This window comes from Chiroxiphia lanceolata, chromosome 20 (assembly GCF_009829145.1).
Source record: "Chiroxiphia lanceolata isolate bChiLan1 chromosome 20, bChiLan1.pri, whole genome shotgun sequence".
Classification (NCBI taxonomy): Eukaryota; Metazoa; Chordata; class Aves; order Passeriformes; family Pipridae; genus Chiroxiphia; species Chiroxiphia lanceolata.
The window spans coordinates 10847386-10871435 of record NC_045656.1 but is presented as its reverse complement, the minus strand read 5'-3'; the positions used below and the strand labels follow the sequence as shown (position 1 = coordinate 10871435).

General features: G+C 43.3%; 3 protein-coding genes across 3 annotated transcripts in view; 1 reads left to right on the top strand and 2 right to left on the bottom strand.

The window, feature by feature from the left end:
- The window catches only part of NF1 (neurofibromin 1), a 74838-nt gene that overhangs the window by 21422 nt on the left and 29366 nt on the right, over positions 1 to 24050 (top strand). The window contains 24 exon segments of the mRNA XM_032707769.1: positions 121 to 368; positions 682 to 754; positions 842 to 925; positions 1554 to 1680; positions 1683 to 1712; positions 1715 to 1954; positions 1957 to 1991; positions 2395 to 2534; positions 2973 to 3095; positions 3505 to 3588; positions 4042 to 4158; positions 4663 to 4844; positions 4948 to 5159; positions 5750 to 5902; positions 6518 to 6526; positions 6614 to 6717; positions 7560 to 7695; positions 10682 to 10744; positions 12682 to 12840; positions 13646 to 13743; positions 13875 to 14021; positions 14507 to 14653; positions 14997 to 15098; positions 15976 to 15985. Coding sequence (XP_032563660.1) covers positions 121 to 368; positions 682 to 754; positions 842 to 925; positions 1554 to 1680; positions 1683 to 1712; positions 1715 to 1954; positions 1957 to 1991; positions 2395 to 2534; positions 2973 to 3095; positions 3505 to 3588; positions 4042 to 4158; positions 4663 to 4844; positions 4948 to 5159; positions 5750 to 5902; positions 6518 to 6526; positions 6614 to 6717; positions 7560 to 7695; positions 10682 to 10744; positions 12682 to 12840; positions 13646 to 13743; positions 13875 to 14021; positions 14507 to 14653; positions 14997 to 15098; positions 15976 to 15985 — 2823 coding nt within the window.
- On the bottom strand, positions 14678 to 22358 carry LOC116796832. The gene is made up of 2 exons (XM_032707768.1): positions 22059 to 22358; positions 14678 to 15989 (listed from the first exon to the last, which is right to left on the bottom strand). Exons 1-2 carry the CDS (start codon positions 22176 to 22178, stop codon positions 15483 to 15485), a joined length of 627 nt encoding a protein of 208 aa, XP_032563659.1. The 5' UTR covers positions 22179 to 22358; the 3' UTR covers positions 14678 to 15482.
- On the bottom strand, positions 18386 to 21327 carry OMG (oligodendrocyte myelin glycoprotein). Its single transcript, XM_032707766.1, is given in 6 exon segments — positions 18386 to 20261; positions 20263 to 20318; positions 20321 to 20551; positions 20554 to 21096; positions 21099 to 21188; positions 21191 to 21327. Coding segments are annotated over 6 exon segments (1293 nt in total). The 5' UTR covers positions 21324 to 21327; the 3' UTR covers positions 18386 to 20021.

Here is a 24050-nt window from a genome sequence, read left to right as displayed (position 1 = left end):
GGATTGCTTATTCTTACTGACATAAAGGCAGTTTAAACACGGTTTGGCTAAGGCTGAATCTTGATAAACTGCCCTGTTAATCAGCAGTATTCCCAAACGGGGAATTCTGTGTTTCCCAAGGAAAGCACGGCGGGATGCAGCGGAACACCCATCTGTCGCCAAGCCCAAACCAAGCTGGAAGTGGCCTTATACATGTTCCTGTGGAGCCCAGATATCGAGGCAGTGCTGGTGGCCATGTCCTGCTTCCGGCACCTCTGCGAGGAGGCCGACATCAGGTGTGGGGTGGATGAAGTCTCGGTGCACAATTTCCTGCCCAACTACAACACTTTCATGGAGTTTGCATCTGTCAGCAACATGATGTCAACAGGTGAGGAGCAGGAATCAGTTAAACACCTTTCTGCCCCGATGATAAGACTGTTCTTTGTGTTTGAGTTCTTCAAACAGGTTGAGATTCTTGGTTTGGTTCTGCTCTGACTTTTCCTGAAATATCTCAATTTCTAGAATTGCTAGAAAGTGTAAAGAATTTGGGTGACTGAGTTCATGAGGATTTTACAGTGTAAGAAGAAGCTGCCTTTTCTAAACACTTTAAGGGGATGTGTTCCTCTTAGTTCAATAATTGCTTTCAAAGATCACAGATTTGATGTGGGTGGGTTTTCAAAAAACTGTTCTGTGCCCTTTGTAGGGAGCAGCTCTTCAGAAGAGAGTGATGGCATTACTGAGGCGCATCGAGCACCCAACTGCAGGCAACACAGAGGTGAACTTCCTTCTCAGTTCATACACTCCTTGCATGCATATTGCCACAAGCAGCTTTGAAATGAAATCTTGATATATCTTCTTTCAGGCCTGGGAGGATACACATGCAAAATGGGAACAAGCTACAAAACTAATCCTCAACTATCCAAAGACCAAAATGGAAGATGGGCAGGTGACTATGAACTCTTCCATAGTTTCAACCTGTAGAAATTCAAAGTAACTCTTTAAGCTTATGTATTTTAAGGAATCTGAATTTTAATCTAGAAAATTAGTTTTGTAGGCAGACTGAAACTCCATGAAAGTATTCCAGAAAATTAATGGTAATCAGTTGTCTGCTTTCTTTGCTAAGAGACCAAAAAGTAATTTGACTGAAATTGCTGTGGAGGAGAATGAAGCTGAGCTTAAAAATTAAAAATAAATTGAAACAAAGAGTAGGGAAAACTGTGGAATAGTGCTAGAGAACTCTGAAATCCCTTTCACTAACTGGAGTTTTTAAACAAGCACGGCTGCTGCCATGATTTAAAATGTAATGTGCTTTATAATCCTGGTGGCAGAGCAGGGATTGACCTGCAACCCCCTTCAGTCCTGCTCTCTCTAGCCTTGCTTCTTTCAACCTCTCTGGAACAAGAAATCTGTACAGATTTCTGTTCCTGCTGTCACAGAAAGGTGAACACTGTGACAGATGGACACTGTCAGAGGTGAATTTTTGGAATTGTGAGTGGCAGGCTGTGTTCCAGAGCACTCCTGTCTCTCCTCGTGTGTTTAACGGTGAGGTTTGAGCACCAGCCCCTCTGTTGCAGGTCACGGAGAGTCTGCACAAGACGATTGTGAAGAGGCGCATGTCCCACGTCAGCGGGGGCGGCTCCATCGACCTGTCGGACACGGACTCGCTGCAGGAGTGGATCAACATGACAGGGTTCCTGTGTGCCCTGGGGGGGTGTGCCTGCAGCACCGCAGCAACGCGGGCTGGCCACCTACAGCCCCCCCATGGGCCCCGTCAGCGAGCGCAAGGGCTCCATGATCTCCATGGTGTCCACCGAGGGCAGCGTCGAGACGCCCGTCAGCAAGTTCATCGACCGGCTCCTGACCCTCATGGTCTGCAACCACGAGAAGGTGGGGCTGCAGATCCGCACCAACATCAAAGATCTGGTGGGCTTGGAGCTGAGCCCTGCCCTCTATCCAATGCTCTTCAACAAGCTGAAGATACCATCAGCAAGTTCTTTGACTCTCAAGGACAGGTACAGTGGTGATATATTATTCACATTTCTGTCAGTTGTGTCCTTCACCCGGTGCTTGAGATGGGTCCCTGTTTGTGTTCTGTGCAAACCCCCTGTAAGCAGTGTGTCATCACAGAACATGGTAATGATCATTGTGTGGTGAGTCCAGGCTGTATTTAACATCAAATAGTTGAAAACATCCTTGACTTCTTAGTGAACCCTTGGGTACAGAATCTGTGAGAATGTTTGCAGAATCCTTGTGGCTGCAGTATTGATATTGAATCTGGAATGTATTGGAATTCTTTTGGCTTGGTGATAACTGGAAAAGTTTCTTGTCCATGAGATTTTTGAAATGCTCCAGTGTATTATCCCTCTTTTTGGCTTCATGCATAAAGAATTGAGACCAGGAATTTTCTTCCTGTAGGTTTTGCTAACTGACACCAACACACAATTTGTAGAGCAGACCATTGCTATAATGAAGAATTTGCTCGACAATCACACAGAAGGGAGCTCAGAACATCTTGGACAAGCGAGTATTGAGACAATGATGCTAAATCTGGTTAGGTAAGGAATCCTCTTGACCTTCCTATACACAGTAATTATGTTTAAGAAGTGAGTTAGAACCTTCTAGTTTGTATCTTTTCTTACATCCATGGAGAAGCAGCAGCTGATTTTTCTGATCCTCTTTGTGGTTCTGACAACTTCAGTAATCATGGAGATCATTTGTGTAGCATCAAGTGCATTGGTGGAGAGTGACTTTTATTCTTTAAAGCTGACATCCATAGCTTGGCCCTATTCCTGTCAGCTTTCCTGGTTTCTTTCTTGTACATTGATGTTAATGGTTAAAAACCAGCTGAAGAGCAGATTTGGGTTCAGTTTTATACTGACAGAAACTCCTTTGGCCAGAAGAAAATTTGCTACTGGTCTTCAGCTGATGCAGGAGCAGGGTTGAAATATGAAGTAGCATTAAGTATTTAATTATTTTTTTGCTTTTTTCTTCAGGTATGTGCGTGTGCTTGGAAATTTGGTGCATGCCATTCAAATAAAAACGAAGCTCTGTCAGTTGGTAGAAGTAATGATGGAAAGGAGAGATGACCTTTCATTTTGTCAAGAAATGAAATTTAGGTAAGGATGACATGATGAACTGTGGGCAAGTGTAATTTTGGTTATATGGTTAAAAAAGGAAACAAAAAAACCTCTGTCACACCAGTATTCCTGGTATAGGGATAGTTCTGTCATCTTTGTCTTCAGAATTTCAGAGCCTGGTGCTGCATTAAAATTTTGGTTTGATTGTGGTGATACTAGACACATGTAACAATTCAGCTTGTCATAGAGATCAGGGTATTGCTTGGTCTGACAAAATTAGTTCAGTTCATCTTCAGTGTGTGGTGCTTCAAAGAGTTCTTACACTGAGTTTGTAATAATTAAGAACGATGCCAGCAGTAGTAAGTGTGTTTAAAAACAGCCACCCCAAAACTAAACAAAACCACTATAAAAACCCCAATAAAGCTAAAGAAATATTTATATGTAACAGGAACAAAATGGTGGAATATTTGACAGACTGGGTTATGGGAACATCTAACCAAGCAACAGATGAGGATGTGAAATGCTTGACAAGGTAAGAAAGAACACTCTTCACCCGTTTGGGAAGTTGCTGTCAGTATTCCAGGTGGCATTTGGTATCCATGCATGAGCTGGCTCCTTGGGCTACCTTTAGCAGAAGCAATGTTAAGGAAAAGAAAAAATTGTAACTGAAGCATTAGGATTGACCATTTTATTATCTAGAGCTTTATCTTTGTGGTGCATTCTGAAGAGTAAAATCATCAAATATTACAGTGTTGAATTTGTACTTGAATGGTTTTTTAGTGACAAACTGCACTGCAGTTGTTGTCCTTAGGAGATACAGTGCTTGAACCTGTACCACAAAATGTAAGAGATATTTTCATGATGGACAGAACTTTACTAAGATATCTTTTTTTTTTTTTTAATTAAAAAGCGTCTTTGTCACCTGCAGTTAGATCTATAACAAAAAAAGGATTTTTCATTTTATTTTATTAAATTTTTTTTTCAGAGATTTGGACCAGGCGAGTATGGAGGCAGTGGTTTCTCTTCTTGCTGGGCTTCCACTCCAGCCTGAGGAAGGAGATGGTGTTGAGTTGATGGAAGCAAAATCTCAATTATTTCTTAAGTAAGTAGTGATTTTTAACTACTTTTTGATACAATGACTCTAAATAGAAGCACTGTATGACTTCTGTTACAAACTGTTTTTCTTCAGTGGAAATAATTGTCTTATCCCATCAGGAATTACCTCTTCTATGTCCCGTTTCACAAACCTCTACCTTCGAGGTTTATGGAAACATTTTCATTTAGAAAATGATTAGAAAATTTGGCTTTGTTTCTGCTTAATGCAGATGTGTGCTTCACTCCTGGCAGGGATTAGCCTGCTGTGGTACTGTGTTTGTATCTGTGCCACCTCATCTCTCTCAGGGCATCTCTTGGTAAGGGCACAGCTGTGGAATGCCCTTGTGGGAGGAGCTGTGCACCCCAGTGCAGTGGTGGGGGTTGTTGCAGCACATCTGGACTGTGATGGGGCAGGGATGGGATTTCCTGGGGAGGTTCACTGTGGGGGTGCAGCCTCTCCCAGGCGGTTGGTCTGCAGGCCGTGCTTTGCCATCCAGGGCTCTCTCCCCAGGTACTTCACGCTGTTCATGAACCTGCTGAACGACTGCAGCGAGGTGGAGGACGAGGGGGCGCAGGCGGGCGGGCGGAAGCGCGGGATGTCGCGCAGGCTGGCGTCGCTGCGGCACTGCACCGTGCTGGCCATGTCCAACCTGCTCAACGCCAACGTCGACAGCGGCCTCATGCACTCCATAGGTGAGGGAGCGGGGCTGGCCGGGCGTGCCCAGTGCCTGATTGACACATTGCTATTTGATTTCTTTTTACATCTTCCTTAGTAGTTCTGGGTTCTTTTAATCAGGCTTGGGCTATCATAAAGACCTCCAAACAAGAGCCACGTTTATGGAAGTCCTCACCAAAATTCTGCAGCAGGGGACAGAATTTGATACGTTAGCAGAAACAGTGCTAGCGGATCGGTTTGAGAGATTGGTGGAGTTGGTTACAATGATGGGTGATCAGGGGGAGCTTCCTATTGCTATGGCTTTAGCCAATGTGGTGCCTTGTTCTCAGTGGGTAAGTTGATTCACGCATTTTATTTCCTACATTTTTTAAAATAGTAAGACTTGAAATAAAAACTAATCAGACATTAAGGGTATGACAACAGTGTGGTACAGAGAATAGAGCTGCCACTGATGATAACTAGCCCTTCTTAGGGTGTTCATAAAAATTGCACTGAATCTAAATTCAGATCTTGGTGATAAACTGCATTTTTGTAGTAAATTTCTAGTTAAATGTCTAGGAGTTATTTTTTTATACAGTTATTATAAGTGGTGGTGTGTGCTGTAATGCAGACAGACGATTCTATTTGCTCTTCTAGATTTTAGCAAGATTGAATTGGGTTTTGTTATACAGCAGAGTAACTGCTTATTTGTCTGGATAATATGAATTGTATGACTGGATATCATGAGGCAGATTTTTAGACAAGCAGTAGCATGGGGAACATTTACAGAAACATTGTGCATGTGTAGTTTGATACTTACCTGCCAGACCCCTAGCAAGCATAAAGCATTAGTGCAAACTGCTTGGTGGTTTTTTCATAGTACTTTTTTTTTTATACTTGCCTTGGTTCACTGTGAGTCAAATTAACATTTCCTTCTTCTAAGGACGAGCTGGCTCGTGTCCTGGTCACGCTCTTTGATTCCCGGCACTTGCTCTACCAGCTCCTCTGGAATATGTTCTCAAAGGAGGTTGAACTGGCAGATTCCATGCAGACACTCTTCCGAGGAAACAGCTTAGCCAGTAAAATAATGACTTTTGTTTTAAGGTACATTATCTCATCTTTGTCTCCTGCAGGTCACTTGGATAACAGGAAGAGTTTAGCAATTTGAAAACACAAAGCTGCCAGGCTGTAGGGTTAAGCATGTGGGTAATGGGATCAGATGGGAACAGTACAGAGGTGCCTTTGGGCTCCTGGTAATTTCAGCTCTGACATCTGTGAAGTTTAGGGAGTTTTGCTTTTTTAACGTTTGATGAACTGAATCTTGTAGATAAGATATGCACAGGCACAACTTCAAAAGAGGCATCCTCCTGGAACTGCCCCTTTTCCTTTCTGACTAGTTCAGTTATAGGAGTGATTCTGGGCCAGTACAGCTGCAAGACTGTTCCTGGTGGTTTAAAGATGGGAGACAAAGTCTGAGGTCTTGTTTGTGCTCCCCTTTCCATTTAAAAAGCTGTGTACAAATAGATGAAGTGTGGAGTCGCTGCTCTAGGAAAGAATCCCTGCTGGATATTGTGGTTGTTAGTGACCCGTAGTTTTCTCCACACTGGAAATGAATGTTGTAGATGTTGCTCTCAGTTGTGTTCCAAGGGTGAGACTATAATATGCAAACTCCAGTTTTACAGGAATCTGGCTTATGCCAAAACAAATCAAGTGTTTTCAGGCTCTTGTAACACTTAGAGAACTTTGCAGTGTTCCTGTGGATTGCTGTGTTAATCTGGCCTCCTGTTCTTGTTTTTCTTGGACACAGGTATATGGTGCTACGTACTTGCAGAAGCTTTTGGAACCTTTATTGAGGACTGTGATCACATCTCCTGAGTGGCAGCATGTTAGCTTTGAGGTGGATCCAACAAGGTTTGAGATTCAAGGGGAGGAGCAAATGTATTTATCTGTAAACATGATTCCCTGGCATTGTAAATATAACAGGATTCCTTTTTCCTTGTTGCAAATATGTTTCTCATACTTTCATACTGTTCCACTCCTCACTTTTCCAGACACCTTACTTGTCTCTGCTGCCCTCATGCCCAGAGAGGGTTGTACAGAGGGTTTGCTGCTGTCCTCTGAGCCCTGAGAAGCAAGGAAGAGAGAGAGCCCTTGCAGGACCTCTTCTCCTACTGCTATTTCTGTTTTATGTAGGCCACTAATAAGGGTGTTTCCAGCAGAACCAGAAAGCACCTATAGGTCAGTGACTGCAGAAGCAACAATGTGTGCATGGCGTGTAGTTTTTGCTTTAATTTCTCTTATCACTTCAAGACCTGGATTTAGTAGCTGTTGCTCTACTGCTTTGAATTATCTCTAACTCTTACAAAGATTATAAGTATTCATCTCTTAAGTAGCTTACCCAAAGGATAGGCCTTCTTATTTATAGCTTACCCTAAAATACCTGTGTCTACCTCAGGTGTTCGTTTCAGATAAACCATCATGAAACTGATAATGCATTTATCAGTTGGAATTGTGTGTGCATGCCTTTGTATGGAATGGTCCGAGAGAATCCCACCTACAGCCTGTTCATTGCTGGGTGTTACGTGTCCTTTTATTTGCATCTTATGTGGTTTAAAATAGTGATGGAAACTGTTGTGTAAAAGTTCATAAGTATTTCCATAAGAAAACTGAGGCAATGAGATTCTGCCGAGCACGTGAGTGCAGTTTGTGTCCCGTGTGCCACTGCTGGTCATACATGTGTGGGTGTGTTGCAGGCTGGAGCCCACAGAGAGCCTGGAGGAGAACCAGCGGAGCCTCTTGCAAATGACAGACAAGTTTTTTCAGGCAATCATTAATTCCTCCTCGGAGTTCCCACCCCAGCTGCGCAGTGTGTGCCATTGTTTATACCAGGTATGCCTGCAGTGGTTGCCTGCCCCTGAGCTTTGGGGGTGGTTTGTAAAATTCCAGCACTTTGGAGCTTGGGGCAGTACACAGTGGGCATCTCTTAAAGACTCTTCTCAGACACTTGATCAAAACCACAAATCTAAATGCAGGGGCTGAATGGTGTTTGAAGATTTGGGTTGGCAATGAGGAGGTGACTCGATGTTGTTTTTTAGGTACCCTCATTCCCTGAGCTCCATCCCCAATCCTCTGCTCTGTCCTGTCCCTGCAGCAGCTCAGCAGGCTGAGCCCAGAGTCCTGCTGGGTCTCTCTTACTCTTTGTGGTTCTGATGGATTTAGCTGCTGCTAAAAATCCCAGTAGGGATCCCCTCAGTGCTCATCAGCAGGAGTTCCCAGTCCTATCAGAGGACTGTGGAATGCTGTGCCTGGTGGAATATTGGAGCTGTGGTCTCAGTGAAGTGCTCTGGAAGAGCTGCTTTTGGTCCTTGGGCCAGAGAGTGTATCTCAGGTCTAAAGCAAAGAAAATAGATTTTATGACCTGTGTGATGAACTAATTCTGGGTTAATCAGGGCAACTGCTGCGATTCCCAGAGCTTGGGAGAGAGGAGCAGTGAGTTTCTGTTGTGACTGTTGTGGTCTGGGCTGTTCTGTGAGCTCCTGCAGTGAACCAGGCCTGGAAACGCTGTGCCTTGTGTTGCTCTGACAGCTGAGTGGCTTCTAAAGCCATTGCTTTCTCCTCCTGACAGTGGCTGTGTTTGGGTTGGTGGGGGTGGTTTTGTTTTTTTTTTTTTGCTGTGTTTGGTTGCTGAAATCAAGAAATGGAATGGACAGGTTGGTTTCCTTCCTGGCCACAGTCTCAGATATCAGTGGGAGAATATTTGAGTGTTGCTGAAAAAGTCCCACAACAGCCTTGGTTGTTTCTCTGTTATTGCATGTTACATTTTCCCACAACTGATCCCAGGTTTATATGCTGTGTCCAGGAGGTATCAAGATTATTGCCATTTCAGTGGTACAGTATTAGAAATTATCTCTGTGCAGACCATTTGTGATCCCTACTTGAAATGGAATTTCTAAAATGTGCTCACCAGTGGGCATTCCCAGAGATTTTTCTATGGAAGCCTTTCCAAGTCTGTTGGCTTTATTCTTGCCTTTATTGCATTTGATAATAAGGGTAATTTGTTCCCGAAAGAGATGATTTACTGGCAAATATACAAGTGATATACACTGCTACTCAGCTTCAATGTTTACTTTAACTGTTTCTGGTAACACCTATATCCTTGTACAAGTGTTTGTTCATCACAAATGTGTAGTAATTCATTCTGTACTTAAAATTCCCAGGAGTTTTGAAGACTCTGACCTTTATCTGAAAGAAAGTCAGATCTGATTTGAGAGTATTAATCCATTTTTATCATAAAAACCAAATAGGTGACTTTTATAGATAACTTCACTTTTAATAAGGTGAATGTGTTTCGTGCCAAGCACTACTGTGAAAGCAAATGAGACTGAATTTTGTGAGGTGTTTTAGTTCTTAGAGTTTTAAAGTAGCTGTGTGTGCAAAGAGTACTCAGCAGGTGTGTTCTTTAAACGATTAATAACTAATTTTAATTAATGTAGCAACATCACAGAAATGTGTCTTTAGTTGGATGTTGGTGTCTATGCTGGCTGGTGTTTCTGTTTTGGGAACAGAGCCCAGTAAGTGTTTTCCTTTGGAAACATCAATAAATAGCTCCTGTGACAGTCACCTGGCTCCTTCCAGGTAATGTGTGTTCAGGAGTGGGCTGTGGTGAGGAACAAACCTGATCAAAGTAACTCCTGCAGGGAATTTGTGCTGGCTATTTCAGAAAATCCCCACAAACATACACAATTTTTCTTACTAAAGAGGGGTGGAAAATGTCCTGTATGGCAGTGGCTGGGTGAGCAGAGTGTGTGTCCAGCTGCTTCAGAAGCCACTCCGTGGGAATTGCACAGAGAAGGTTGGCAGAGGTGCCACTGGTTAAATATTAAAAGGTCCTGCACAACTTCCAGTTCAGCTTGGTGAGCACAGTAGCTTTTACTGCCTGCTTTGGTTTGGGTTTTTGCTTTTTACTCTGTTACATTCTCAGGTTGTAGGAATTGTGTCCCAGTGTGACCCTTACAGAGAGTTTGAAGGTGGGTGTGTGTTTGCTCTCCAGTGCTGAGGGCTGCAGGCTGGCTGTGGATGCAGCTCCAGGGGTGGCTGTAGGGCTCCCCAGGGCTGCTCTGCCCCGTTCCAGCTGGCAGGAAGGCTGTAGGACTGAGCTGCAGGAGGTACCTCTGCCCAGGGAGCAGTGCACGAGGCTGAGGTGCTCTGGCTTTGCTCAGGTCCTGGTGGAAATAGCAGAGAATTTGATGGATCTTGGTGGGTCCCTTTGCATCTCAGTGAAATGCAGAAATAAGCACAATCAAGTCAGATCTCTTGATTTGGAAATCTCTAATATTAACATAGACCTGCTGGCTTTTTCTTCCTTTGTCCACAGAGTGTTTTATGGCAGTGGGAATAACCCGGGTGGTTTACAGGTCTAACTAAATTGAAGGCCACACAGAGAAACATTGGGAAGATTTAAAACTCTAAATTTAGTGTTAAAAGTAATATGTATTTCAAAGGTATAACACTACTATTTTTACTATTGAAATTATTTGGGGATGGTGAAATACATTTGAAAGCTGAATATACCATTTAAGGCCAAATATTGTATATGACGAGCACATTGATGTGGTTTGACTTTTAATCTAGCCAGAAATAGTAGAAATGATTGAAATTCAACATTTGCTTGTTTTGTATTTAGTGCTTTGTAAATAAGATGTAATAAAACTGTGAAATAAAAACTCCATCATCAGTCTTTAGTTTATATATTTCATTTTCTGTTGGTTATGTTTGTTACATTTTACTGTGTAATTTGTGTACAAGTCAACATTGGTTTTTTGTTGCTGTATGTAGTTGGTGCTGTGACTTGTTTGTGCTCATCTCTGTTCTGTAGGCAACTTGCCACTCTCTACTGAATAAAGCTACCGTAAAAGAAAAAAAGGAAAACAAAAAATCAGTAAGTTTGGAGACCTTTTTATTAGCCATTTCTTTCAAAGCACAACAGAAATCTTTTGCTGTTTGTTCAAAATATCTTCACTTCAGTCTATTTGACCTCACTGTAAAATCATTCTACTAATTCTGGCACAAAATAGCTTTCATTTCAATTAACACTGGAATTAAGTTATATTTAAAATATTCTCTGTGTGCCTATTTGAGTAAACAAAAGACATTTTTAACATTACTGCTTAGTGTTTAATACTCTGACTCTTCTAGCCTTGCCACCATCTTCAAATTAAAAAAAATGCGGAAGGAAAATGTTTTCTTTGGTTTTGAGAAAAATCTGAGTCTGTTGAGCTGCTTTAACACTCTGGCAGATAACCTGAGCTTGCATCCTGGGCAAAGAACAATTAATAGTTGTGGGGCACTGAAAAAAGCATCATGGGACATGCTTCTGATACATTTTCTTTTGTTTGCTTTGTGACTAAGCAAAAAAAAAACAAACTTAGCACTAGTATTTATTTTCTGAGAAAAGGAGATTTCCCATTTAAGTAACTTGCAGTTAGAATTTAGATCTGTGGGTTGCTTTAGAGTGGTGTTATTGAAAGTTCAGATTTATCCTTTTCATTGGCAGTAACCTCAAAATATAAAGTATGAATAAACCAGGCAGAATGGAAATTTAGACTTTTAATAAATACTCTCTTATTTTTGCTGTAACTGAGCAGAATAGTAATCGTGTTTAAAATGCAAAATCTGTGGGCAAACCAGTATTTTACAAGAAAATATCAGTAATTGCATCCCAAGGTAACGGGCTGGAGTTGCTATTGAACCAAAGTGATTCTTGGTGTATTTTGTACTAATGGCTTTGTCTGGTTTAAGCAGCATGATTTGAGATTGCACTAGTTATGTTTTGAAGTATTTTACTAAAATTGGATTTGTTTGGGTTTTTTTATGTCTTTCAAGCTGTACCTTATAATACCAAGCTTGCTAATTTTATTCTGTGAAAAGGTAGAATCTGACTCGTTTTGATTAACCATTGTTACTCATTAAAATACACACAGATATTGATGCTTTATAGGACCACATGTTACATATCTGAGAACTTTATTTTTGTCAGGAAGCTTTATCTTTAACTGTTCAAAGTCAAGTGAAAGATACCTAGACAATAACTCTCCTCTTAGTAATGCGTAACTGATTTCCTAAAAGCAAAGAGATTTCTTTTTCTTACCACAAATTCAGAGTTATTTTTTCCCTTGATAGAAAAGAAACATATTTTCAATATGTAGTTCTAGCAAATTCCTGCTCAGTGGTTTTGGACAGTGTGTGGGTAGGCAGAGAAGTGCACTGGCTACTCAGCTCTGGCTCATTGTCTTTCTGTGATAGTTCTGAAGAGTATTTCTGCAAATATCTCCTCCTCACAAATTTAAAATTACTGCTGAAAGTTCATAGCACAAGTGGAGACAGCACACAGCTGGAGAGGCTCTTGTGCTCTATTGTGCCATTATAAGTACACAGATAAAAGACCCACTAATCCCAAGAGCGTTGTGTGTGTTTGGTGGAAGGCTGTGCACACCTGAGGGTGAACATACAGCCCTTGGCAGGGCCTGGGATGGAGCAGCTCCCAGAGTCTGTCAGGGCCCGGGATGGAGGGGCAGCAGCTCCCAGATACTGTCATGGCCTGGGATAGCAGCTCCCAGACACTGTGCAGGAGCTGTCGTAGCCATTTCCCCGGGCAGGGCAGGCTGTGCAGCAGCTGAGGTGAAGGCAGCCGGTGTGAGGCCCCCTGCCCCTCAGTCCTTCCCCTCTGTTCTGATCCTCTGCGGCGCAGCAGAGCCCACTCGAATGTTCTGAGCATGGCTGGTGTGGAAGGAATGCTTAGGCTTGGCTTACCATGAAGGCTTTGCCAGCAGCCCGCCCTGCCCTCACGGCAGCGTGTTCTCTGTGCCTCACCCGCAGGTGGTGAGCCAGCGCTTCCCTCAGAACAGCATCGGCGCCGTGGGCAGCGCCATGTTCCTGCGCTTCATCAACCCCGCCATCGTGTCCCCGTACGAGGCCGGCATCCTGGACAAGAAGCCCCCGCCCAGGATCGAGAGGGGCCTGAAGCTCATGTCAAAGGTGAGCCCACGTGTGTTTTTACGTGCCTGTGTTTTATTTCTGCCTGCTTCAGTTCTGTTCTCTGATGGGTATGAGAAAATGTAGGAAAACTTGTCATTTTTTGTAGCAACCATCTGGTTTAATTGGAAGGTGCATTTAAACACCGTGGCATTGATGTTAGAGCTCCCAGCAGGGTAAGGAGGTGCTGCAGCAGGCTGTGTGGGGAAAAACACCTGGGTGGGGAAAAACACCTCGCCAAAATGGTGGAGAAGAGAGCAGGATTCCAACCTTCCACTTGAACTTCTCATTTGAAAACAAACAAGTGACTGGTGTTGCCCTGAGCACAGTGAGGGGAACAGCCGGCACTGATTGAGTTCATACCACTGCTAAAGAAGGGATTTTTCCTGTCTTTAATCTCATTTGGTCATATTTCTTGTAAAAATGAAAAAAAGGTTTAGTGATGGCACACAAATTCTTTGGCCTGTGCATATTATCCATTTTAAATGTTGAGGAATATTTTTCTTAAAATAGGTATGTGCTATTGCTTTAACTTGCCTGTCTAACTTCTAGGAAAAATAGTTAACATTTAATGGTGGTTTGAAAGATGATTTATTTTCCCGATTTAACTTGAGTAAAATTCATAAATAAGTGAAGTGGTTTTCGAGTATTTAAAAGTAGGAGAAAGAAAAGACTTTGAAAGTGAACGTGTTTTAAATTAATTGGCTTATTGGCCTTTTTGTTGTCTGGCAGAAACAGTTTAACTGTTAATTACCGTAACAGTTACTACATTAAACCTTTGTGTCTTTGCTGTCTTTTTATTCTTTAGATACTTCAGAGTATTGCCAACCACGTCCTGTTTACAAAAGAAGAGCATATGCGGCCTTTTAATGATTTTGTGAAAAGCAATTTTGACGCAGCACGAAGGTGAGGCCTGGGGACACTCCCAGAGTGTGCAGAGGGAGCTGAGAGTGCCCTCACAGCCCTTTCACTTACCTGGAGTCTCCTTGGGAGGTTTCTCTCACACGCTGATGGCTGTTCCTGGGTGTGAATTCCAGGTTTTTCCTTGACATCGCGTCCGACTGCCCAGCGAGTGACACCGTCAACCACAGCCTGTCCTTCATCAGCGACGGCAACGTCCTGGCCCTGCACCGGCTGCTGTGGAACAACCAGGAGAAGATCGGCCAGTACCTGTCCAGCAACAGGTGAGGCTTTGGAGGGGGGAGGAGGGGAGTTGCTGGTGGGAAATGTGTCGTAGAATCATGGACTGGTTTGGGTTGGAAAAGACCTTAGAGCCCATCTTGTTCCACCCCCTGCCATGGGCAGGGACACCTTCCACTGTCCCAGGTTGCTCCAAACCCTGTCCAGCCTGGCCTTGGACACTTCCAGGGATGGGTAGCCAGGGCTTCTCTGGGAAACCTGTGCCAGTATCCCACCACCCTCACAGGGAAGAAGTTATTCCTAGTATTCAGTCTAAATTTAGCTTCCTCAACTTAAAGCTGTTAATATTTGGAAATACTCTCCTATGCTTCTGTTATTATTACTGAGAAGGATATCAGTCTTCATTGAATACTCTTTTTATTTTTTTTTTTGAAAAAGAAAATCCAGCCAGCTCCAACCTGTTGGTGGGCAAAAAAAGTAGGAATTGCTGAGTAAAGCACTTTTCTTACAAGGAATCTGCTGTTTGCAGGGACCACAAGGCTGTTGGACGACGACCTTTTGACAAGATGGCCACTCTTCTTGCCTACCTGGGGCCTCCTGAGCACAAGCCTGTGGCAGATACACATTGGTCCAGTTTAAATCTCACCAGTTCCAAATTTGAAGAGTTTATGACGAGGTAATGAAGTGTGGTGGTGGGACACGCAGTGGGGGATTCTGGACTTTCCTGTAATTTGGAGCTGTGAGCAGTTACTGAGGCTCCCGCTGTAGTTTTGAGGGGAGTTTAAAAAGCTGAGTCTGTGTAAAGCTTTTAGATTTCTGAGTAGATTTTAATTAAAAAAACTAAACTGGGCACTGGAGATGGTATTAACATTTGTGATTTAACAAAGGCTTAAGATTATGTGAACTTAATATTTTTGTTTAAAGGTGCAAGTAAAGAGGATTTGGTTGGAGTTTTTTTTTATTATTTTACTTTTTTGAAAGGTAGTTGTGAAAGTTGATGTCCATCTATTGCTTTTTAGGCATCAGGTACATGAAAAAGAGGAGTTCAAAGCACTGAAAACGTTAAATATTTTCTACCAAGCTGGGACATCCAAAGTTGGCAATCCTGTTTTCTACTACACGCTCGGCGGTAAGAAACCTTTCACCTTCCCAGTCTGAAAGAAACCTGTAAAACAAAAGTATCAAGTGTGTATAAGAGACACCAACTTTGTAACAGGCAAGAATCTGAAAATAGCTTAGTTGTTAAAATTTGCTGACAGTATTTTTGAGTTGTTTCCTAAATCAAAACCATCATAGTTTTTCAGCCCAGGAGTATGTGAATACCTGTGGAAAAACACCTAATATTTTAAATGCACTTTATTAATTTTCCCTGTCTCAAGTAAACTACAACTACACCACATTGCTGTTAACCCTTTATTGGTGATTTTATCATTTTAATTTTCTGAAGTATTAAATGAGTAACAGCTAAAACATGGGATAAAATTTCTCGAAGTGATCCCTGTATCTCATTTTAAGGAGTAATACAAGTACTTAGAAGTTTCACACACAAGCAGGCTTGTGATGTGCTTCAGTTCGACCATCATGGTCTCAGTTTTTTGAAATGATTGGGATCTGTGGAAACAGCACAAAAGTAATGAGAGAAGCAGGTGTTGATGTGTGAACTCTTCCTGGTGCTCCTGTTGCTGGCTGTGGCCTCGCTGCTGCTGTGCTGTGCTGACTCCTGTGTCGTGACAGGAGTGGTTGTGGTCCCTGGGGACTCCTGTCTGAGCTGCCTGTCGGGGTGAGGTGGGAAGAGCTTTGGATGGTGGTGCCAGTGTTGATCCATAGGGTGGTGCCAGTGTTGATCCATAGGGTGGTGCCAGTTTGATCCCTAGGGTGCTCTGTGCTGGCTGTTGCACTGCTGCTCTGCTCGTGGTGCTGGTGGTGACAGTGGCACTGCTGGTGCCAGTTCCAGTATTGTCATGAGGGGGGATGTCATCAGTGGTGAACCTTCTGCAGAGCCTTGAGAGTTCCTGTGAAAACATGGAAAGAAGCAGAGGAAGCCACTTCCTTAACAGCATCTTCTGTTTGTGTCCAGCAGTTTAAATAAATAATCAACCCCTGCTTGCAAGCAAGTAATTCTTCAAATTGCATATTTCTAATGAAAGTAATGCTCAACAGGCATGTAGTATCTTTTCAATTAATGAAAATTGTAGATCCTTAATTTTATTAAATTTTTCATTGTTTTCAGTAGTGCTTTTTACTCTGTAGGTTGAGTTACAAACCTCCTTTGACTGGGGAAATTGCCTTCCTTTAACTTTTCTGCATTTTCAACGCCCTTGACTCATTGGATAGAGTGGAAGAACACAAGATGAGTAGCATCACTTATCTTCTGTCCTGATTTTCTGTTTTCAAAAGCCACACAACAGTCCATGAACCTGCTTGTGTGCTGACACAAGGGGCTGTCCCCAAGAGAAGTTTGGATGCCTTTTTCCCCCCCTTTAATTTTTTTTTTTTTTTAGCAAGATCCCTAATGTTTAAGTGCCTTCCACACACAGAGTTAGAAGTGAAGGCAGTCTTTGGAATTCTCTTAAAAAATTCTCTGCTTGCCGTGTTTTTATTCCCTATTTTGTTCCATTTCCCTGGAGCAGCTGCACGTGCAGTTCTCCTGGCGAGGCCTCTTGTCAAACCCAGCAGGACAGGCTTTGCTCTGGGATGATGCTCTGGCATCTTCTCTTGTCATAGGGATGTGGCTAAGTGAGGCTTATTGGGGTGTTTGTTGTCTGGTTCTGAGCCAGATGTTGTGTTTTTAAGGTGTGAAATGTGGAAAGACTGTTTAGATTTTAGATTAGAGCTGCCAGTTTGAGTGCTTGCAGCAGGCTGGGTTTTTTGGGGGTTTTTTTCCTTTTTTTTTTTTTTTTTGGTAGTTTGTGATCTTGTTGCTAGGGCATTGTTGAGTCATTTTACTGATATATCTGGATCAGTTTATGTCGTTCTTGTGCTGTGAAATTTAATTCCTTCTGTCATCTATCTTCACATTTTGTTTCCTGGGCAACAGCCCGGCTCCTGGAGCCAGTGCTCTTCTGTTTTTAAGCCCTATCCTTTTACTAAAATGATCCATAAATCAATAAATATTGATCCTGAACTACTGCCATTAGGTTTTAAAGCTGCTCCCAAACTAATTAATAGGAATACAAACCCCTGAGTTATTGCTGCAGAGCACATCAGTCCCACAGCAATTTTAACCCTTTCGAGAGCAAGCACAGGGCTATTAAAGGTGTGCTGGAGCGTTTCTGGGTATTTGAGTATTGCCCTGAAATGCTACCTGGTTGTTTTGGAAGATAATTTCACTGAGACAGGTTATTTGATATTTCTGGTGCTCTGAGCGAGCAGCATGTTTACAAACCAGGCCCTGGGTTTAGCTCAGTGTGACTGCACAGTTGCCCTAGCAACAAGTGCTCGGCTGCCACACTCCTGCCTCCTCCAGCTCCCTTATCGGCTCATTCGTATTCCAGAAAAATACAGGCAAGCCTAAATTCCAGTCTGCTTTATTGAAAGCAGGCTGAGTGAGAAGCCTGGTGCTTGCCCCCGGCAGGGTTTGGGCAGGAGCACAGCCCTGGCACGTGGCAGGGCCAAACTCACTCCACTCCCCAGCTGCAGGTTTGTGTCCCAGCTTCCCAATCCTGTACAGGATAGGAAAAGCCCCCAGTCCCGCTCCCACTTCCAGGCTTTTATAGCATGGTGAAGACTCTGAAGTCTGGGTAGCAAATCCTTCAGGTGGGGGCTTGCAATTTGCCCCAAATAACTTCTGGAAAACAATGTTTTCCTGTTGCTCTTCACTGAATGGTCTCGTTGTGGGTGAAGCATTCTGATGTGTTTAAGTCGGTTCCGTGGAGGTTTTTTTAATGCAATGGAATTTGGCATCCGTGTTGATTCTGCAGCAAAGACACGAGGAGTATTTCATGTCATTTCCTCAAATCAGGCCGTTTAGTCACAGCCCTTGTTCTGGGATCATCGTCCTGCCTGCAAGCCAAGCTGTTCCCACTGTGTGGGATGAAGCCATATGAATGGGAGAGCTCTGGGAATACTGAGTTTGAGCACATAAGTAGGTTGGGGCTGTGGTTACAGTCAGTCAGCACTTAGCAAACACTGGACTGCCCAGAGAGAGTGACAGGCAGGAGATTCTAGGATTTGTAAGTTCTAAAGGGTAGGACAGGGAAGGATAGTCCCAATGTTATGATCATGTCATCAGCTTATTACTGTACAACATTAGGGATACATCGGTATCAAAATAATATAATTTAACTGTAATTTCCCCCATGAGACATGAAGAGGGAGCCAATGTCTGCTGAAACAGGTTGTATAGTAAGATAGAACTATCAGTGGTATTACCTCTGCTTATTTGAAAGAAGCACTGACACTAATTCAGTCAATACCAACATAACTTTATTTTACTTAAATGCAATGAAATAACTGTACAAATCCATTGTGTAAACATTGTACTGTTAGAAATTAAAACACATTCCAGTTTAGAAAATACTGTTCACAGTTGGAAAGTTGTGATTTCTCTGATACCAGTAGTTGTAATGGTTTACAGCCCCCACCTGGACACCCTTAGGAGAAACAGGTAGAGGACTCCAGTCTCAGTTGTGAGGTTTCCTGGGTTTTGTAGCACCTTCATGCTACAATAACTGGAAATAAATGGCCTGGAATGAATGGGAAAACATTGTATAAGATCTGTAGTATTAAGTGAGTAATACTTTTTCAATTACTTGTTCTTCGGTTTTCATTTCATGCTGTTTGCAAAACTTCATCTGTAGTATATCAGGTACCTTTGCCAAATATTTAAATAGTTTTCCTAGAGTGGCCAGAACCATGCGTGCAGCTATTTCTACTGGCTGAGGTGCAGGGGGGCAGGAGAAGAGCACCATGCTCGCCCTTGGAACAGCAGGGGTTGGGCAGTTCAGTGCCAGGGACTGAAGTAATTCTCTGTGAAACCACAAGAGTCAGAATTGTTTCAATGACAGCTCGCCAACTAATTGCTTAATTGATTTGTTCATGACTTGTGTTAGAAGTTGGCTGATATTTCATTTTGCTGGTAGTAGTTGGCTACATTCTGGCTGATTTGAGATACTCTTTTAAGCAGAATATATTAACACTTCAGGATGTCACTTGGCGTAAAGTTAAGGAGTTCCATGTCGTTAATTTGGGTAGATAACTCCCTGGTGTTGGAGCGTGTCATGGCACTGAACCATCTGGCCTTTTCCTCTACTGTCATCTTTTTTTTTTTCTTTTTTTTTTTCTTTTTTTTCTTTTTTTTTTTTTTTTTGCTATGGAGAGAGCAATAACTTGCCTGCAGTCTCTAAGTGGAGACAGAGCAGAAGGATACCGGCCCCTACCACTTTCCCATGCTGAAGTTGGACCATGTTGCCTTCTCAGTTTACACCCTCTTAGCAGATATCATGGCGTTGTCATATTTAATTCCTAAATTCAAGACTGTTGTTCTTCATATTTAAAATATCCTAGTACATATGAAGCAAACATAGATACACATGCTAGCAATTTTGCTCAGGAATAACTTCTTATTAGCGCAGTTTAGTTCCTTTATTTTTTCCCTTCCTTTGCATGTTGTCATAACTTACAGAGCATCTGTGCTGCTATATTACAGGAATTGCTCACTGGCAAGTCAAGCAAGACAATGCAGATATGATACAGGCCTTCTGTTTTTTTTCCAGTTGTTCAATGACAAAATCATACATAAAATCAGTACTTAAAATTCTGATGTGTTTATTCTGTGCAAGTAAAATGAAAAATTTAAATACAAAATAAGCACATTTTTTAAAACAAAAGAATAGGTTAGTTGTACTCAATTAAGACATATGAAAATAAGTAGCAGCTTAGTATCAAGACATTAGTGTGCATGTCTTTAAGAACTGTTATTTTCTCTAGACCAGAGTCAGAACTCTGAATTTCTTGTGTTTTGATTCGTTATTTTAACTGGATGCTCTCAACTCCAGCTGTGTGTCACAGGAGTGCACTCAGTGAGTTCCCCAGGGTACCAGCCCTCAGTCAGCAAACACGGTCACTGCGTGCAGCAGGAGCACAGAAACCAGGGAGAGCTCCCAGGTGCTGGCTCGGGAGGGCACGCGCGTGTTGGGAGCGCCCGTCGCGGCCTCCTCTTTCCTTAAGGTAGTGCTTGTGCTGTGAGGCATCTTGGAGTAGTTTGTTGGCATTCCACTGGTGATGCTTAAAGTCATGGGAGTGGTGGATGATCCCGTGGAGTTGCCCTCGGTTGGATCCGTGGCGGTGGATCGTGTGTGTGGCTCCCGTGTCCCAGGAGCCGCCGTCCCTCCAGGTCAGGCCGTCGGGTGGTGGAGCAGGGGCTGCTCCGTGCTGGGGAACAGAACCGGGTGGCTCTGGGTGACCAGGGGAGTGACTTCCTTGGCTTTCAGTTGTTTGTGCGTTTTGGTCACTTGGGTGGGCTCGGCTGCCTCGGGAGAGGTGGCTCTGTCTGCTGCCTGCACTCCCTTGGTCGGGGGGCTGGAGTCCCCGGCCGTGGGCGCGACCGAGGCGGGCGCGGCGCTGGCCCAGAGCCGGCCTGGTGGGCACAGGGAGCCCCCAGGACACGGGCAGCTGTGCCCTGCACCCACTGCAGCACGTAGGGGATGTTCTGTTTGTCGCTGCAGGCCCAGGGGTTGTTGTATAGAGTTACCACCTGCAGCTGAAGGAGCTGGTCAAAAGCTTTGTCCGGAATGTACGAGAACTTGTTGTTGTGCAGGTAGAGGCTTGTGAGGTGTTGAAGTCTCACCAGTGTTCCTGGGAGTATCTGGGACAAGAAGTTATTGGATAGATCCACAGTCTCTATGTTGTAGGGGATATTGGTTGGAACTGTCCAAAGTTTGTTGCTGCTGAGATTGAGAAACTTGAGACTGCTCAGTGTGTTGTTGATCAGGACAGCTCTTTCCACCATATTCCTGGAAACATCGAGCACTCGAAGATTCCACTGGTAAGCTGTATCAAGTTTCTGAAGAACTTTAATGTTGTTGTTTGTGGCATATAATTCCCATAAGGATTTAGGCAGATGAGCAGGAACATTCTTGAGCCAATTATTTGAAATATCAAGGGTCCTCAGATTGGTGACCTCGTTAGCTGATGATCGAGATCTACAAACTGGTTAAAGGACAGATTTAAATATGTGAGGTTGTCCTGAAGTCCCTGGGGCAGTACAGTTAGTTTCTGCCTGAACAGTCCACATTCCTGTCGTTTCCTGAGCATGTACAGCTAGAAGGACAGATACCCAAACCAGTGGGTAGGAAAACCAGAAGGACCAGCAGACAGGTAGATGTATTCGATATCTGGTATTCCATTGTTGCCTGGAAATAAATATACCAAAATGACACCCTTTAAACCCATATAATACATTTTATCTCTGTATAAGGGTTGTCTGGGCAATGGCCACTTGCAGGAGAAATTAAGTAAAAATATCAATAACCCCCTTTGAGGCACGGTCCTTTTTAGAATTGTTCAAGAGAGACTTCACAAAGCATCCCTTCAGCCTGTCATGTTGTCTGGCAGAATGAGACTTGTTTTTTCATCTCCCTTTCCCCCTCCAGCTCAAATGAGGGCTTTCTTCCGAAAATGCAAGTCTCTTCCAAACGTTATACAATGTCTGCTTCTTGTTTTAGTGATTCAAGCCTATATTATGTTTGGAATAATGTGTTCTTTTATAGAGGATGAAAAAATGGCTGTCAACTGGATCTGCTTCACAAATCTCTGCAGTAGTGTAGCAGTCCCCCCCATCCAGAGATGCTGTTTGCTTAAGTAAATTGGTTAAAATACATCTTAGGAATGTAGTTTGAAACGCAAATTCCATGTTCATGCTCACATGCACGTTAGTATTTTTCCCCTCCTTACAGTGTTAATCACATTCTCAAAGCTGGTAACACATGTCCAGAGCCCGAATTGCTGCTAGTAAGAAATCTCTGACACTGCAGCAAATTTCTGGTGCAAGCATCTGTCAGCAACTCCTAATTCCGCTCCCGTTTCCGTCTCTGATTCCGTAGTAGGTTTTTGTGATTAAAAACAAAAAGCCACAAACTTACCGTGGTCTCCTGCAGTATCAGCAACATCGTTTCCGTGATGGATGGGAGCTTAGAGGTCGCCTTGTTCTGGAGAGCAGCTCCAGAGGCTGCCGGGGGCTGTGCTTGTCTCCTCAGCTGCATCGTGTTCCTGCGCGGCTCCGCAACCACCTGATCCGCGGCACTGCAGAGCCGTGGGGCTGGTGCACAGCAGAGCACATCCAGGAACTCCCCGGGCTTGGGAGCAGCCAGGGAACTGCTCCACAGCTCTAGAGCAGGCTGGGAGTGCTCCAAACAGAGCTGCTCCCCAGCTCCAGTGCAGGCTGTCAGTGCTCCAGGCACGCGGCAGTGCCTGCAGGAGCGGCACCGGGGGGAATGTCTGGAGGCTGTTGGAGCCTGAGCTGTGATTGTTCCATTTAGTGTTTCTGTGTGAAAAGTCAGGTTAGTTGTGTTCTTTTGTACCTTTGATTAAGCTCTCCTCCTGTAATAGAGGTTAATGTTAATTTAGGCTTCCTATCTTAGCTTTTTTAAACTACAGTGCCAAATATATTTCATAATTTAAAATCCTTTCGCTCCTCAGATCAGGTGTCACCGTATTGTCAGGTATAATGTAGCTCAGCTTGTAGGATTGTACAGATTCCTACAGGAAATCTCTATCTGAATTTCTTCAAGCAATATGGTAAGAGTGTTTGTAGTTTATAACACTGTAAATTCTAACAGGTTATAATGAGCCTTAATCTTGTATAGTTGTAATGCTATTCTTTAGGCATACCCCAGTCATACAGCTTATGTAAACTGTAAGAAAAAAAATTATAAATATATTTTCCTATGGCCATTATATGCACAGCAGCCAGGAATTGCACTTGCATAACGTACTGCTCTCTTTATTGGTGGTAGTTTAAAGATTTTGAAGTTTATTGTGTGTAAACCTGTGCCCTGTGCTACATCCACAAATCCATTCCCTCCTCAAGCAAACTCAAACTCCAAAACTCTGTGCCATTTTGCAGAGCTGTCGTGGAAGTTAACTTCAGCATCTAGCAGCTTGTTTCTATAAATATGAATATTCAACACAGGTAAAAAAAATAAACAATATTTTACTTCTGAGACCACTCTGCTTCTTCCACCCACCCAAAAATTAGCTTAGCAAAGGCTGGTGTTAGGGTAGGTGAGCTTTACTGGTACTCAAGGCCCAGAGTAGCACTTGGACACCTTGAGTTCAAAGGGATCTGGTATCCATTAAACATTAAATGAATTTTTAAGTCTGTATTAATAATTGAAAGCTTTCAGAAAGTACTACTTCAGAGGGAGAAATCAGTGAATGTGCACAACTGGTTCTGCTTATCATCTGCCTGAGTGTGCTGCAAACTTTCCGTTTATGCACAACAATCCAAAGGCTCTAGGTTCAAGAAAGCCTTTTTGTAGTTGTTCTTCAGGTGTTGGAGTGATTTGAGCTTTTTAGTGACCATGATATTAACTGTTCCCTCATACTGTTCTCTGCTTTACCAGGCTGTGGTGGGAAGGGACTGGAGCTCTTACACCAGTCAGCTCTCTGCTCATATTTGACCTAAGGAAATCTCATTCCTGGTAGTAAAGAACAACCTCTGGCTGTTGGGAGGATCTGGTTGGTACCTGTAATCCACAGGTACCAGGTTGTTACCCTGTGACAGGCAGAAAACAGGCCTTTATATGAATGCCAGAATCCCAGAATGGTTTGGGTTGGAAGGGACCTTGGAGCTCATCTGGTTCCACCCCTGCATGGGCAGGGACCACCTTCCAAACCATGGGGTTCCTCCAAACCCCATCCAACCTGGCCTTGAAAACTTCCAGGGATGGCAGATGGTTTAGACTTTGTTTTGAATTCGAAGATACCCACCTGAGTATCTAAGCAAATACTCAGTTGGCTTTGAGTGACCAACCATCTTTGAATTAGAAAGCTTTATTAAAATGAACTGGAATTCCTTGCATTCACTTACACAGCCCAGTGGAGCAAACCCTGCTCAGAAACCCTGAGTCCCT